This window comes from Pseudophryne corroboree, chromosome 1 (assembly GCF_028390025.1).
Source record: "Pseudophryne corroboree isolate aPseCor3 chromosome 1, aPseCor3.hap2, whole genome shotgun sequence".
Lineage (NCBI taxonomy): Eukaryota > Metazoa > Chordata > Amphibia > Anura > Myobatrachidae > Pseudophryne > Pseudophryne corroboree.
In genome coordinates this window covers 568,982,824-568,998,504 of record NC_086444.1, presented here as the reverse complement: position 1 = coordinate 568,998,504, position 15,681 = coordinate 568,982,824, and the positions used below count along the sequence as shown (strand labels likewise).

At 45.4% G+C, this 15,681-nt stretch overlaps 1 protein-coding gene across 1 annotated transcript in view; it reads left to right on the top strand.

Annotated features, from left to right (window-relative positions):
• CNTLN (centlein) overlaps nucleotides 1-15,681 on the top strand; it is a 761,842-nt gene that overhangs the window by 111,600 nt on the left and 634,561 nt on the right. Inside the window, exon 3 of the mRNA XM_063954396.1 lies at nucleotides 6,102-6,186. Coding sequence (XP_063810466.1) covers nucleotides 6,102-6,186 — 85 coding nt within the window. The remainder of the gene's footprint in view (nucleotides 1-6,101; nucleotides 6,187-15,681) is intronic.

Here is a 15,681-nt window from a genome sequence, read left to right as displayed (position 1 = left end):
GTGTACTAATTAGCACGAACAGCTTGTAACGTACAGTGGCAAGTTTAATCTTTCTATGTATAATGGAGAGATAAAAGCTCCTCCCTAACTTCCTAGATGCCAAATCACCATCCTTAGTATCTCTGTACAGTATGTTCTACTTGTGTACTAATTAGCACGAACAGCTTTTAACTGGATGCCAAATCACCGTACTTAGTATCTTTGTACAGTATGTTCTATTAGGGTACTAATTAGCACGAGCAGCTTGTAACGTACAGTGGCAAGTTTAATCTTTCTATGTATAATGGAGAGAGATAAAAGCTCCTCAGTAAGTTCCTGGATACCAAATCACCGTACTTAGTATCTCTGTACAGTATTTTCTATTAGGGTACTAATTGGCTGTTTGTGCTAATTAGTACCCTAATAGAAAATACTATACATAGATACTAAGGACGGTGATTTGGCAACCAGGAACTTAGGGAGGAGCTTTTATCTCTCTACATTATACATAGAAAGATCAAACCTGCCACTGTACATTACAAGTTGCTTGTGCTAATTAGTACACTAGTAGAACATACTGTACAGAGATACTACGGACAGTGATTTGGCATCCAGGAACTTAGGGAGGAGCTTTTATCTCTCTCCATTATACTTAGAAAGATTACAATGGAGAGCGATAAAAGCTCCTCCCTAAGTTCCTGGATGCCAAATCACTGTACTTAGTATCTCTGTACAGTATGTTCTACTAGTGTACTAATTAGCACGAACAGCTTGTAACGTACAGTGGCATGTTTAATCTTTCTATGTATAATATAGAGAGATAAAAGCTCCTCCCTAAGTTCCTGGTTGCCAAATCGCCGTCCTTAGTATCTCTGTATAGTATTTTCTATTAGGGTACTAATTAGCACGAACAGCTAATTAGTACCCTAATAGAACATACTGTACAGAGATACTAAGTACGGTGATTTGGCATCCGGGAACTTACTGAGGAGCTTTTATATCTCTCCATTACACATAGAAAGATTAAACTTGCCGCTGTACGTTACAAGCTGTTCGTGCTAATTAGTACCCTAATAGAACATACTGTACAGAGATACTAAGTACGGTGATTTGGCATCCAGTTAAAAGCTGTTAGTGCTAATTATTACACTAGTAGAACATACTGTACGGAGATACTAAGGACGGTGATTTGGCATCTAGGAACTTAGGGAGGAGCTTTTATCTCTCCATTATACATAGAAAGATTAAACTTGCCACTGTACGTTGCAAGCTGTTCGTGCTAATTAGTACACTAGAAGAACATACTGGGGACTCAGACTCATACAGTACTTGCATTTCAAAAGCACGGTATTTTCCACAGCCTGCCGCTAACCCATCGCCCTTCCCCCCCTGGGAGCCTGCACAGGTCATGCAGTAGACAGGGAGGGAGTTATTCACATAAACCAGGGCAAAGCTGCAGGAGCGGTTGTACTGTTAAGGTTCTATGCACCATACGGTACACATACAATTCTGTAGCAGGGCAGACTCAGTTGAAATGGCTACTGCCTGTGACTCCTTGCCCCATGGAGGCCCTCGTCTATGGAGCAAGTAACAGCACAGATTTTGTAGGTCACGGGGCAATGCTGAAGGAGCATCAGAATCCCCTAGCTAAAATATACAGGGTCGATAGGGATAAGCGAGGTCTATGCACTTAATGATACACTGCAAAGTTCCCCATGGTTTTGATTATGCCTTTTCTTTGAACACTGTATTTTCCACTGCCTCGCCCTACCCCCATCCCACTTTCCCCTTCCCTCCTGGGAGCCTGCAAAGTACATGCAGTAGACAGGGAGGGAATTCCGATCAGGTTACAAGACATGTGCAACAGTATACTACTGTATGTAGGAAAATCCCCCGCCCACTCTGATTTATGTGAAACCTGTGTGCACCCTTCCATTGAATGTATAACAAAGAAAAAAAAATAATAATAAAATGAATGTTACAGGAACACATTAAAAAAAAGGTTGGCACTTCCTTCCCATTGGTGTTGGTTTATGCCTTAGGGGACTCGGACGTTAATACTTGTATTTCAAAAGCACAGTATTTTCCACCGCCTCTCCCCACCCCCATCGCCCGTCCCCCCTGGGAGACTGCACAGGTCATGCAGTGGACAGGGAGGGAGTTCAGGTCAGGTACAATACACAAATGCCGACGATCTACAGTACTGTGTTGCTCAGTTAGTTGCGTCGGAATACACTAATTTATACTCATTACCGCTGTGTATTTGTATATAGCGGAATGAATCGCTGCTGCAGATTTACTTTGATTTATGTGAAACCTGTGTGCACCCTTTCATTAAATGTATAACAAAGAAAAATAATAATAAAATGATTGTCACAGGAACATATAAAAAAAAAAAAAAAAGGTTGTCACTTTGGGACTCCAACCTGGGACTCTCAGCGTGGGAGGTGGGAGCCTTCATCGCTAGGTTGGTATGGAAGAGGAGACAATTAGCTACCGGAGGGTACCAACCCCAAGTTTCTGTGACCCCCACAAAGCTCATGGCAAGCGTCGGAACCCATGGTGGGTATGAGTTAATGGGCCCATTATAGTCTATGGGAAAATGGGTCCACTTTGCGTACTGATATCTCTGGTTCTTGGTGTCCCAGAGACTCTGTTCTGGTACCATACAAAAGAGGAGACTCTTGGCTTTTGGGGCAGACCAACCACTAGTTTATGTGACACTTTAAAGGGAAACGGCAAGCAACCGTGTATCGGATCCCCTCCAGTTGTCCGCCTAGCTTGCACAGGATGCAGGGTTTCTGGCTAGTTAGGAAATACTGTACAGAAATGCTAAGCATGGTAATTTGACATCCAGGAACATAGGGAGGAGTTTTTATCTCTCTCCATTATACTTAGAAAAATTACACTTGCCACTGTAAGTTACAAGCTGTTCGTGCTAATTAGTACACTAGTAGAACATACTGTACAGAGATACTAAGTACAGTGATTTGGCATCCACGATCTTAGGGAGGAGCTTTAATCTCTCTCCATTGTAATCTTTCTAAGTCTAATGGAGAGAGATAAAAGCTCCTCCCTAAATTCCTGGGTGCCAAATTGCCGTCCTTAGTATCTCTGTACACTATGCTCTGCTAGTGTACTAATTAGCACGAACAGCTTGTAACGTACAGTGGCAAGTTTAATCTTTCTATATATAATGGAGAGATAAAAGCTCCTCCATAAGTTCCTAGATGCCAAATCACCGTCCTTAGTATCTCTGTACAGTATGTTCTACTAGTGTACTAATTAGCACGAACAGCTTTTAACTGGATGCCAAAGCACCGTACTTAGTATCTCTGTACAGTATATTCTGTTAGGGCACTAATTAGCACGAACAGCTTGTAACATACAGCGGCAAGTTTAATCTTTCTACGTATAATGGAGAGAGATAAATGCTCCTCAGTAAGTTCCTGGATGCCAAATCACCGTACTTAGTATCTCTGTACAGTATGTTCTATTAGGGTACTAATTAGCTGTTCATGCTAATTAGTACCCTAATAGAAAATACTATACAGAGATACTAAGTATGGTGATTTGGCAACCAGGAACTTAGGGAGGAGCTTTTATCTCTCTACATTATACATAGAAAGATCAAACCTGCCACTGTACGTTACAAGCTGCTCGTGCTAATTAGTACACTAGTAGAACATACTGTACAAAGATACTACGGACAGTGATTTGGCATCCAGGAACTTAAGGAGGAGCTTTTATCTCTCTCCATTATACTTAGAAAGATTACAATGGAGAGAGATAAAAGCTCCTCCCTAAGTTCCTGGATGCCAAATCACTGTACTGAGTATCTCTACAGTATTTTCTACTAGTGTACTAATTAGCACGAACAGTTTGTAACGTACAGTGGCAAGTTTAATCTTTCTATGTATAATATAGAGAGATAAAAGCTCCTCCCTAAGTTCCTGGTTGCCAAATCACCGTCCTTAGTATCTCTGTATAGTATTTTCTATTAGGGTACTAATTAGCACAAACAGCTAATTAGTACCCTAATAGAACATACTGTACAGAGATAATAAGTACAGTGATTTGGCATCCAGGAACTTACTGAGGAGCTTTTATCTCTCTCCATTATACATAGAAAGATTAAACTTGCCGCTGTACGTTACAAGCTGTTCGTGCTAATTAGTACATAAACCAGGGCAAAGCTGCAGGAGCGGTTGTACTGTTAAGGTTCTATGCACCATACGGTACACATACAATTCTGTAGCAGGGCAGACTCAATTGAAATGGCTACCACCTGTGACTCCTTGCACCATGGAGGCCCTCGGCAAGTAACAGCACAGATTTTGTAGGTCACGGGGCAATGCTGAAGGAGCGTCAGAATCCCCTAGCTAAAATACACAGGGTCGATAGGGATAAGCGAGGTTTATGCACTTAACGATACCCCAGACCCCATTGCATCACAAAGTGACAAAATGTCTAAGGCACATGAACATCCACCTTGTGTCAGCACTCGGCTATGGAGCGAGTGACGGCATAGGTTTTGCAGGCTTCGGGGCAGTGCTGAAGGAGCGTCGGAATCCCCTAGCTAAAATACACAGATGCGATAGGGTTAAGCGAGGTCTATGCACATAATTCTACAAAACGGGGGTTCATGTGCCTTGGACATTTTGTCACTTTGTGATGCGATGGGGTCTGGTGTATCGTTATGTGCATAGACCTCGCTTATCCCTATCGACCCTGTGTATTTTAGCTAGGGGATTCTGACGCTCCTTCAGCATTGGCCCGTTCTTTGAACACAGTATTTTCCACTGCCTCGCCCTACCCCCATCCCACTTTCCCCTTCCCCCCTGGGAGCCTGCACAGTTCATGCAGTAGACAGGTAGGGAGTTCCGATCAGGTTACAAGACAAGATTTATGTGAAACCTGTGTGCACCCTTCCATTGATTGTATAACAAAGAAAAAAAATTATAATAAAGTGAATGTTACGGGAACTCGGACGCTCATACTGTACATGTATTTCAAAAGCACGGTGTTTATGCATTGTACATACTTCCTTTTACACAATTACTTGCGTCTCTATACACAATCTTGCCTCTGCATACACAAGTGTTTTAACATGTTCGTTTGTGTCTGTATAAACTATTTATTCATATTGAGAACTCTCACCGTCTGACCATTGGTCACCATCTATTAACATTAGTCGTCACTGACCATTTGCCAGAGCTGTAGATCAATCCGCCGCTATACGATCGAAAATACTGGATTAGTGGAGCGTTAGCCACCCAGTGGTGGAGATGTGTAATGCATGCTGAGTATCTAGAATCGCCTCAACACGCCTGCCTGTGATTAAACTCAGCAAGCTAAGCTATCGCCTTAGCGTGACTAAACGTCCGTTTAGGCGGAGAATCGGTCAAGATAAAGGTGGCTACATCTGTAGGTCACACTGTCAGAAGGAAGAGGTGGGTAATATGTCTAAATGGCTGGTTTCTTTGGTGATGTGGAGGTCAGTTATGAATTAATTGTTCTTTTTGTGGCTCACAAAATTCCAACAGGAACAACAGAAGTCTACACCTAATTCACCAGATCACCAGTACACATACTGTAAACACACTAGATCACTTCGCTGTAAGGGTTTGCTCAGAGCAACAAAATAAGAGGCTGACCTCTCTAGTCTTTGATTCTAGCAGCCACTGTCAAACACTCCTAGTCCTTTACTCTTGGGGGCAAAACAAATTGTATTTGAATTGTGAACATTATTGAAACAATAAGCAGAACTGATACAGACTGTTTCCTTTCTATATTTAAGGAATTTGTATTTGTTAATATGGTACTTTGCTTATTGCTCTAAAGCTATTTTACAGAGAAATAAAGGTGTCACAATTGCCATTAGAATTAATTTGCTGTGACTTGAGATATATATATATATATATATATATATATATATATATTTATATATGCATACACACACATACTGATTAGTGCTGCCAGAGTTGTTGGTCACAGATCATTTAATTCTCTTCTCTATAAGAAGACATTTATCACTACTGTTTAGAAAATTCAAATGATTAAGTACAAATTAGTACTAATAATGTGTAATACCTGTATATATCTTTTATGTCTTGGACTAGGGAAAAAAATAAAGCGGAAGCCAAAGACCGAAAAGTACTGGAAATCCTGCAAATGAAGGATGGAAAGATACAGGAATTGGAAGAGGTTTGTGTTAGTGTTGCCATTTAAGCAGTGCATTCAACATGATTTCAAGACAGACACTTGTCGCTTGTAAAGTCTGCTTTAGAATGTATTTTTTCAGATTATTCCTATGGTCACTGTATTGTTTTGGAACCCTGAGGCTTATTTGCAAAAAGTAAATGAAAGCGCAAGATTTTATCTTCGCAAAATATGTACTAATGCACTTAGCTGTAGTGGGTGATATGTTTATGTGCCACGTAATAAATCTAGTAAACGTAATACATACAGTAGGTGTTTGTCACTGTGTGGTGTTAGATGTGTGGTAATCTGGTGTCCTGCAGATTGATGTCTGTGGTGGTATCACACTGGAGCCTGGGGCTTGTCAAGTAGAAGTGAAATCTCTTTTAGGCTTGAGAGTTGACTGCTGGGTCAGCTGAGAAGAACAGTATAAGGATTAATATACAGTAAATGCACTCTATAGTGGAGGAATGGCCGAATTATTTCAGGGCAGCATGGAATAAGATGAGTGAAAGTGTTGGAATGAAAATATAAATATGTAATGTTTAACAAAAAAAGAAAAATAGAAATGGAACAAATTACAAGAAAAAAATATAATTTAAATAAGAGTTTATAATCAAAATACGTTAAGAGTAGAACTAAATGGGGGAGATTTAGTAATATCCGTGTCTATCGCTAAAGCTGAACTTTATTTTTTTTACCAATATTAAAACGTGGGATGTAAAATAGTGAGAGAGAAGTTTTCATTTACAATGAATCTTTGCATGGGGGCACCCTTGTTTGAAAAAAACGAGTACTTTTGGGAACATCAAGTACAATAATTAATGAGTTCCTAAAACAATTGAATTGCTCTGTCGGGCGCTCCCATTAATCATCACCTCTCAAAAAACAATTGAAACACCCTCCCACCACCACCATCTAGTGTAACTCCCTGAGATGACCATCGACAGAAAATGGACAAATAAACAAATGTTCTCTACACATCAAAGTATAAGAATTGTGGTTAGCCTTTTTGTTACTTACCACTGAATAAATCTATTAGGAAGGTTCCTGATGATAGAATAGTACAATTGCAGCATACTTATGAAAGGCAAAATCATCTTTCTCTAACGTCCTAGAGGATGCTGGGGTCCACATTAGTACCATGGGGTATAGACGGGTCCACATTAGTACCATGGGGTATTGACGGGTCCACCAGGAGCCATTGGCACTTTAAGAGTTTGAGAGTGTGGGCTGGCTCCTCCCTCTATGCCCCTCCTACCAGACTCAGTTTAGAAAATGTGCCCGGAGGAGCTGGTCACAGCTAGGGGAGCTCTCCTGAGCTTTCCTAATAAAGTTTAGTTTTAGAGTTTTTTTTATTTTACAGGGAGGCTGCTGGCAATAGGTTGGTTGATATGAAATGCCGACACAACCTTTGGAAGGAACTGCTGACGAGTTCGGAGCTCAGCTCTATCCTCATGGAAGATCAAGTAAGGGCTTTGCATGACCAAGCCCCCAGCTCAGAGACACGCCTAGTAGAAGCTAAGGCCAACAAAGTGACCACCTTCCATGTAAGAAATTTGAGCGCCACCTCCTGTAGAGGCTCAAACCAATCCGACTGGAGAAACTGCAATACCACGTTAAGGTCCCAAGGCGCCGTAGGCGGTACAAAGGGAGGTTGGAACCACCGGGAGGGCAGCCAATTGTTTCTGAAAGAAAATGGACAGGGCTGAAATCTGGACCTTCACAGATCCCAATCTCAGCCCCATATCCACTCCTGCCTGCAGGAAGAGGAGGAAACATCCCAGTTGAAATTCCACTGCAGGAAACTTCTTGGACTCACACCAGTAGACATATTTCTTCCAAATACGATGGTAATGTTTAGACGTTACCCCTTTCCTAGCCTGTATGAGGGTAGGAATCACTTAATTCGGAATACCCTTCCGATCAGGAATCATCAACCGCGGTAAGTCTTGATAGGCGAACGGACCCTGCTGCAGCAGGTCCTCCCGAAGAAGAAGAGGCCACGGCTCTTCTTGCAGTAGATCCAGAAGGTCCGCGTATCAAGCCCGTCTTGGCCAGTCTGGGGCAATAAGGATCGCTTGAACCCTTGTTCTCCTTTATGAGCTTTTGGATTCTTGGGATGAGTGGGAGTGGTGGAAACACGTACACTGACTGGAACACCCACGGAGACACCAGGGCGTCCACCGCCACTGCCTGAGGGTCCCTCAACCTGGAACAATAAGGCCGAAGCTTCTTGTTGAGACTAGAGGCCATCATGTCTGTTTGGGGTAGACCCCAAAGATCTGTTACCTCCCTGAACACCTCCGGATGGAGGACCCACTCTCACGGATGGAGATCGTGTCTGCTGAGGAAGTCTGCTTCCCTGTTGTCTACTCCCGGAATGAAGATGGCTGACAGCGCCAACGCATGCTTTTCCGTCCAGAGGAGTATTCTTGTGACCTCTGACATCACCACTCTGCTCTTCGTTCCGCCCTGTCGGTTTATGTAAGCCACTGTTGTTACATTGTCCAACTGTACTTGAATGGCCCTGAAGAGGGGCCGCCTGAAAAAGACCGTTATAGATGGCTCTTAGTTCCAGAATGTTGATGGGCAGGCCGGCTTCCAGGCTTGACCATCTTCCCTGGAAGGTCACCCCTTGAGTGACTGCTCCCCAGCCCCGGAGGCTCGCATCCGTCGTTAGCAGGACCCAGTCCTGAATCCCGAACCTGCGGCCCTCCAGCAGGTGAGGCAATTGGAGCCACCATAGGAGTGAAATCCTCGCCCTTGGTGACAGACAAATTCTCTGATGCATGTGGAGGTGAGATCCCGACCACTTGTCCAAGAGGTCCAGTTGGAAGGTCTGAGCATGAAACCTCCCGTACTGGAGAGCCTCGTAGGAGGCTACCATTCTTCCCAATAGGCGAATGCATTGATAAACCGACACCCGGGGTGGCTTCAAGACATCCTGGACCATGGATTGGATCACCAACGCCTTGTCCCGTGGAAGGAACACCCGCTGTACTGCCGTATCCAGGATCATTACCAGAAACGACAATCTCCGGTACGGTTCCAAACGTGACTTTGGAAAATTCAGAATCCACCTATGACTCTGAAGCAGCCGTGTTGTGATAACAATGGATTGGAGCAACCTTTCCCTGGACGATGCCTTTATCAGGAGATCGTCCAGATAAGGAATGATGTTTACACCCTGTTTTCAGAATAGCATCATCATCTCCGCCACCACCTTGGTAAACACCCTCGGTGCTGTGGAGATGCCAAACGGCAGAGCCTGGAACTGAAAATGACAGTCCAGTAATGTGAATCGGAGATACGCCTGATGCGGCAGCCAGATCGGAATGTGAAGGTACGCATCCTTGATATCCAGGGATACCAGGAATTCCCCCTCTTCCAGACCTGCTATGACTGCCCTGAGAGACTCCATCTTGAACTTGAACTCCTTTAGAAAGGGGTTCTATGATTTTAGATTTAGGATAGGCCTGACCGAACCATCCGGTTTCGGTACCATGAAAAGGTTCGAATAGTAACCCTTTGTCAACATATGTGGTGGTACCAACACAATGACTTGTGCCTCCACCAGCTTTTGTACAGCGTCCTGTAGCACTGTGCTGTCCTGCAACAGAGTTGGTAAGCCCGACCTGAAAGAAATGATTAGGAGGGAGACTTTGAAACTCCAGCCTGTATCCCTGAGAGACAATATCTACCACTCAGGGATCCAGGCCGGACGAGACCCAGACCTGACTGAACTCTGTCTGAGTCTCGCCCACCTCCGGGCCCTACCGTCTACCGTCATGCGGAGGACTTAGGGGTACCTGAAGCAGGCTTTTGTTCTTGGGAACCTGCAGCGGCAGGTTTTTAGGACTTAACCTTACCTCCCCTGAAGAAGGTATTGGATGACTTGGCCGTTTTGTCTTGTTGGGCCATAAGGACTGCTGCGTATCTGAGGAGAATGATCTCTTCAGAGCAGGAGCTGCTGAGGGAAGATACGGAGATGGCGGTAGAAATCCCCGTGTCTAGGGATTTCCCAAAGATAGCCTGGCCTGTATAGGGTAGCGACTCCACACTTCTTCTGGATTCCGCGTCGGCCGACCACTGGCGGAGCCACAGTCCCCGAAGAGCTGAAACAGACATGGAAGAAATTCCCGCAGCTATAGAACCCAGGTCTTTCATGGATTCTACCATGAAACCTGCAGAATCATGATTGTTGCGTAAATACAATGCAACCTCATCCCTATCCATTGTATCCAAATCCTCCATCAAGGCAGCCGATCACTTCACTATTGCCTTTGCAATCCATGCACTAGCAATAGTGGGAAGCAGTGTGATTTCAGAGTATTATCAATTTTTCTGTCTGCCGGTTCCTTTAAGGCGGTAGATCCCGGTACCGGTAAAACCACCTTCTTTGAGAGTCTGGATACAGATGCGTCAACAATAGGCAGGTTTTCCCACTTTTTCCTATCCTCCTCAGGGAAAGGAAAAGCTACCAGAATCCTCTTAGGAATCTGAAACTTCTTTTCAGGGTTCACCCAGGCCTTTTCAAATATAGCATTCAGCTCATTTGACGCAGGGAAGGTTAGCGAGGCTTTCTTGTTTTCAGTGAAGAAAGCCTCCTCAACCTGCTCAGGTGTGTTATCATTAACATTAACACATCCCTGATGGCCTCTATCACAACTGTACCCCCCTTGCGAGAGATGTGGACCCCCGCAATACATCCCCATCACCATCTGTAGTGTCAGAATCGATATCCGTGTTGTCCTGTGTTACCTGCACAAGCGCTCGTTTGTGGGCGTATATTGTGGGGTGACCCGAAGTACCCGACAAGGGCCACACAACCACCGAGGACTGCAATACCTGGGTTGCAGACTCATTACTGGCAACCCTGTCAGAAATCTGAGAAATCCAAGTCCTGATAGAGGAAAACCACTCTGGTGCCCTTGCTAAACCAGTGCTAACCTGGTTGCATGGAATGGGATCATCCTGAGAGGATAAATCCTCTGCAGCATATGACACTGTATCCCTGGACATTGCTGCTAGTGACCACCAAACACACCACACACACACACACACACACACACACACACACACACACACACACACACACACACACACACACACACACACACACACACACACACACACACACACACCATGGGGTAAGACAGAGTTTCCCCCCCAAAAATGGCAAGAGAGAGACAGAGATTGGAGCCAACCCACACCAGCGCCTAAACCAAGGAGAAAAACCCTTTCCAGCACTGACTTGTGCACCTTAATAGGACACACAGTCAAGTAATTAGCCTCCCCTCCCTTCTACAACCCCCTGGTACCGTTACAGTAAACTTGAGCTGCTGTGGAGGGATCAGGATCTTCCTTCAGCTCGTCAGCATGCAGGAAAATGGCGCTGGAACGCTGCAGGTCCGCTCTGAGAAGCTCCGCCCCCTTCCCGGCGATGTTTTCCCGCTCTTCTGAGTTTAAATTTGGTCTGAGGAGTTGTGCTGGCTGGGATCCCTGGGGCCCGACAGGCTTGCTGACCAAAAATGAGGGGTAAGCGCTGGCCCCCTCAAACAAGTCTTTACTATCGTTAATAAACACACACACACACACACACACACACACACACACACACACACACACACACACACACACACACACACACACTCTTTCTCCTGCAGGGTACACATTCACAGGATAAACATCGGGATATGCGGTAGTGTCAGCGGATTGGCACCAACGATCAAAAGCTTTCGGCCTCCCAGAATGCAACGGGCCAGTCCCCTATATCCCCGCCTCCTGGCTCAGGCAATTCAGTTTTTCGCTTACGTCCTAGAGGATGCTGGGGTCCACATTAGTACCATGAGGTATAGATGGGTTCACTAGGAGCCATGGGCACTTTAAGAGTTTGAGAGTATGGGCTGGCTCCTCCCTCTATGCCCCTCCTACCAGACTCAGTTTAGAAAATGTGCCAGTCACCGCTAGGGGAGCTCCATAGGAGTTTTTCTATTTTTATTATTTTTATTAGAGTTAGGCACAGGGAGGCTGCTGGCAACAGCCTCCCTGCTTCGTGGGACTTAGGTGGGGAGTAGTGTCCAACCCTCTGAGGTTAATGGCCACTAGCTCCGCTGACAGGACACTGAGCTCCTCAGGGTGTCGATTTCAAGCCCCCGAGGCGACCGCTCGCTCCCGCAGGACTGCCGACACCCCCTAACAGAGCCAGAAGACGTCAGTGGTGAGTTGGACACCGGCGCCCCGACAAGCAGGGATCCGGTGAAAATGGCGGCATCAGGGTGGGAGCGCAGCACTGTGGCTGCGCTCCGGAGTGCTCAGAGGTACAGCAGGGGAGATACCATGATTACAAAGGGGGTTCTCCCAGGGCTGTTTAGGTTACTCAGTCAGCGCCAGACATTTATTATATAACGGTCTACTGGGGCGCTGGGTGGGCTGGCTCTATAACTCTGTCTCTCTTTGAAGGTACTAGGGGGAAACTGTGTCTGACACTTTCCTGTGTGTGTATGCTATATATCTCATATACCATGTCTAGGTACACTGTATCTTGTGCTGCAGAGTATGTATCTTCTCCAGAAGAGTCTATTCCATGTTCTCAAGAATGCTATATACTGTCTCAGCCCTCTGAACCCGAACCCCAGTGGGTGACTACTATTAAGGGTATGATATCCCAGATTTCATCTAGAATAGCTCATTATGAGACTGAAACACAGGTTTTAAAAAAATTTGTAGAGGTTTTGTCATTTTCTACTCCCACTACCTCAACCAACTCTCCTAGTATATGCCCAAAGAAGCGTGCTCTTGCCCAGGTAATGCAAGTCGACACGGATACCGACTCTGATATGGGTGACGGTTATGGGGACATACTGAGGGGGGAGGCATCCCTTGCTAAAGGGGTGCAGCTAATGATTGAGAACTTTCGGGACATTTTACATATTACTGACAAGGTACCTGAACAGGTCGACGAGGCTTTCTTTACAGACAATAAAGTCTCCCTTACCTTTCCTGCGTCTAGGGAATTAAATGCATTATTTGATAAATCCTGAGAAAACCCATAGAAGAAATTCCAGATCACAAAGAGAGTTCTGGTTGCTTTTCCTTTCCCTGAAGAGGATAGGAAAAAGTGGGAAAACCCTCCTATAGTAGACCCTTCTGTTTCTAGATTTACTAAAAAGGTGGTTTTACCTGTCCCTGGGTCTACCGCTTTGAAAGACCCAGCAGACCGCAAGATTGAGTCTACACTCAAATCTATGTACACTGCTTCAGGTGTGGCACTTAGGCCCACTATTGCTTGTGCATGGATTTCTAAAGCCATAGTAAAGTGGTCGGGCACGTTACTAGAGGCTTTAGATACTATGGATAGAAGTGACATTGAAATGTTTTTACGTCACATACAGGATTCTGCGGGTTTTATGGTGGAGGCCATGAAGGACCTTGGTAATCTGACTTCACGGACGTCTTCCATGGCTGTCTCAGTACGCAGGGGACTCTGGCTGCGCCAATGGTCTGCGGATGCTGAATCAAAGAAGAGTGTGGAGAACCTACCCTTCACAGTTCAGGCTCTATTTGGTGAAGCTTTGGATGCGTGGATCTCCACGGCAACCGCGGGTACGTCATACCTTCTTCCCTCAGCCACTCTGACGCCAAAGAAATCCTTATTTGCGTCTACAATGCAGTCCTTTCGGACCGCAAAGTTTAAGTCCCCTTCCACCTTCTTCAGAGGTGGTCTGGGAAAATAAAAAAAACCTGCACCGGCAGGTTCCCAGGAACAGAAGCCGGGTTCGGTTTCCTCAAAATCCTCAGCATGACGGTGGACTTCCCAGCCTGGAAGTCAGGCAGGTGGGAGCATGTCTACGAAATTTCAGTCAGGTCTAGGCGTCCTCAGGCCTGGTCCCCTGAGTACAAGATATTGTATCTCAGGGGTACAGACTGGAGTTTCAAGAGCTCCCATCTCACAGATTTTCCAAATCAGGCTTACCAGCTTTGCTGACAGAAAGGGCTATCTTACAAGAAGTCATTAAAAAATTGGAAAGGGCAAATGTCATTGTTTCAGTTCCATCTCACCTGGAAAACCAGGGTTACTATTCAAACCTTTTTGTGGTGCCGAAGCCGGACGGTTCGGTCAGACCAATATTGATTTTCAAATTGTTAAATCCATATTTGAGGGAATTCAAGTTCAAGATGGAATCTCTGAGAGCGGTGATCTCAGGTCTGGAAGAGGGGAAATTCCTGGTATCCTTAGATATCAAGGATGCATACTGTACCTTTACATTCCTATTTGGCTGCCACACCAGGCTTATCTCAGGTTTGTGCTGTTGGACTGTCATTATCAGTTCCAGGCCCTGCCATTTGGCCTATCCACGGCACCAAGGGTGTTCACCAAGATAATGGCAGAGATGATGCTTCTACTCCTCAAGAAGGGTGTGAACATAATTCCTTATCTGGACGATCTGCTGATAAAAGCATCATCCAGGGAGAAATTGTTGCAGTCCATTGCTCTCACAACTCGACTGCTCCGGGACCATGGATGGATCCTGAATCTTCCAAAGTCACATTTGGAACCGACGAGAAGACTGTCCTTCCTGGGGATGATTCTCGACATGGAAGTGCAGAGGCTGTTTCTACCGGTGGAGAAAGCATTGGTGATCCAATCAGTGGTTCCGGGATGTCCTGAAGCCAGCCTGAGTATCGGTTCATCAGTGCATTCGGCTTCTGGGAAAGATGGTTGCCTCCTACGAGGCTCTACAGTACGGAAGATTTCATGCACGGTCTTTCCAGCTGGATCTCCTGGACAAATGGTCGGGATCTCATCTTCACAGGCACCAGAGGATACGTCTGTCGCCGAAAGCCATACTCTCGCTCCTCTGGTGGCTGCAAACTTCTCACCTACTGGAGGGCTGCAGGTTCGGGATTCAGAATTGGATACTTCTAACCACGGATGCAAGTCTCAGAGGTTGGGGAGCAGTCACCCAGGGGGAAAACTAAGGAAGGTGGTCAAGTCTGGAATCCATCCTTCCGATAAACATTCTAGAACTAAGAGCCGTGTACAACAGTCTTCTACAGGCGGCACATCTTCTAAAAGATCGGGCCATTCAAGTACAGTCGGACAATGTAACGATAGTGGCCTACATAAACTGACAAGGCGGAACGAAAAGCAGAGCCGCAATTTCAGAGATAGCAAGAATCATCCTCTGGGCAGAAAAGAACAAGAGCTCTGGCGATCCTCATTTCTCTGGACTGGCCAAGAAGGGCTTGGTATGCGGATCTTCTGGAGTTACTGCTGGAAGATCCGAGGCCTCTTCCTCTTCGAGAGGACCTTCTGCAACAGGGGCCGTTCGCTTATCAAGACTTACCACGGCTACGTTTGACGGCATGGAGATTGAACGCCAGATCTTAGCTCGGAAAGTCGTTCCGACCAAATTTATTCCTACCCTGATACAGGCTCGGAAAGGAGTAACGTCCATTACCATCGCATTTGGGAAAAAGTATGTGTCTTGGTGT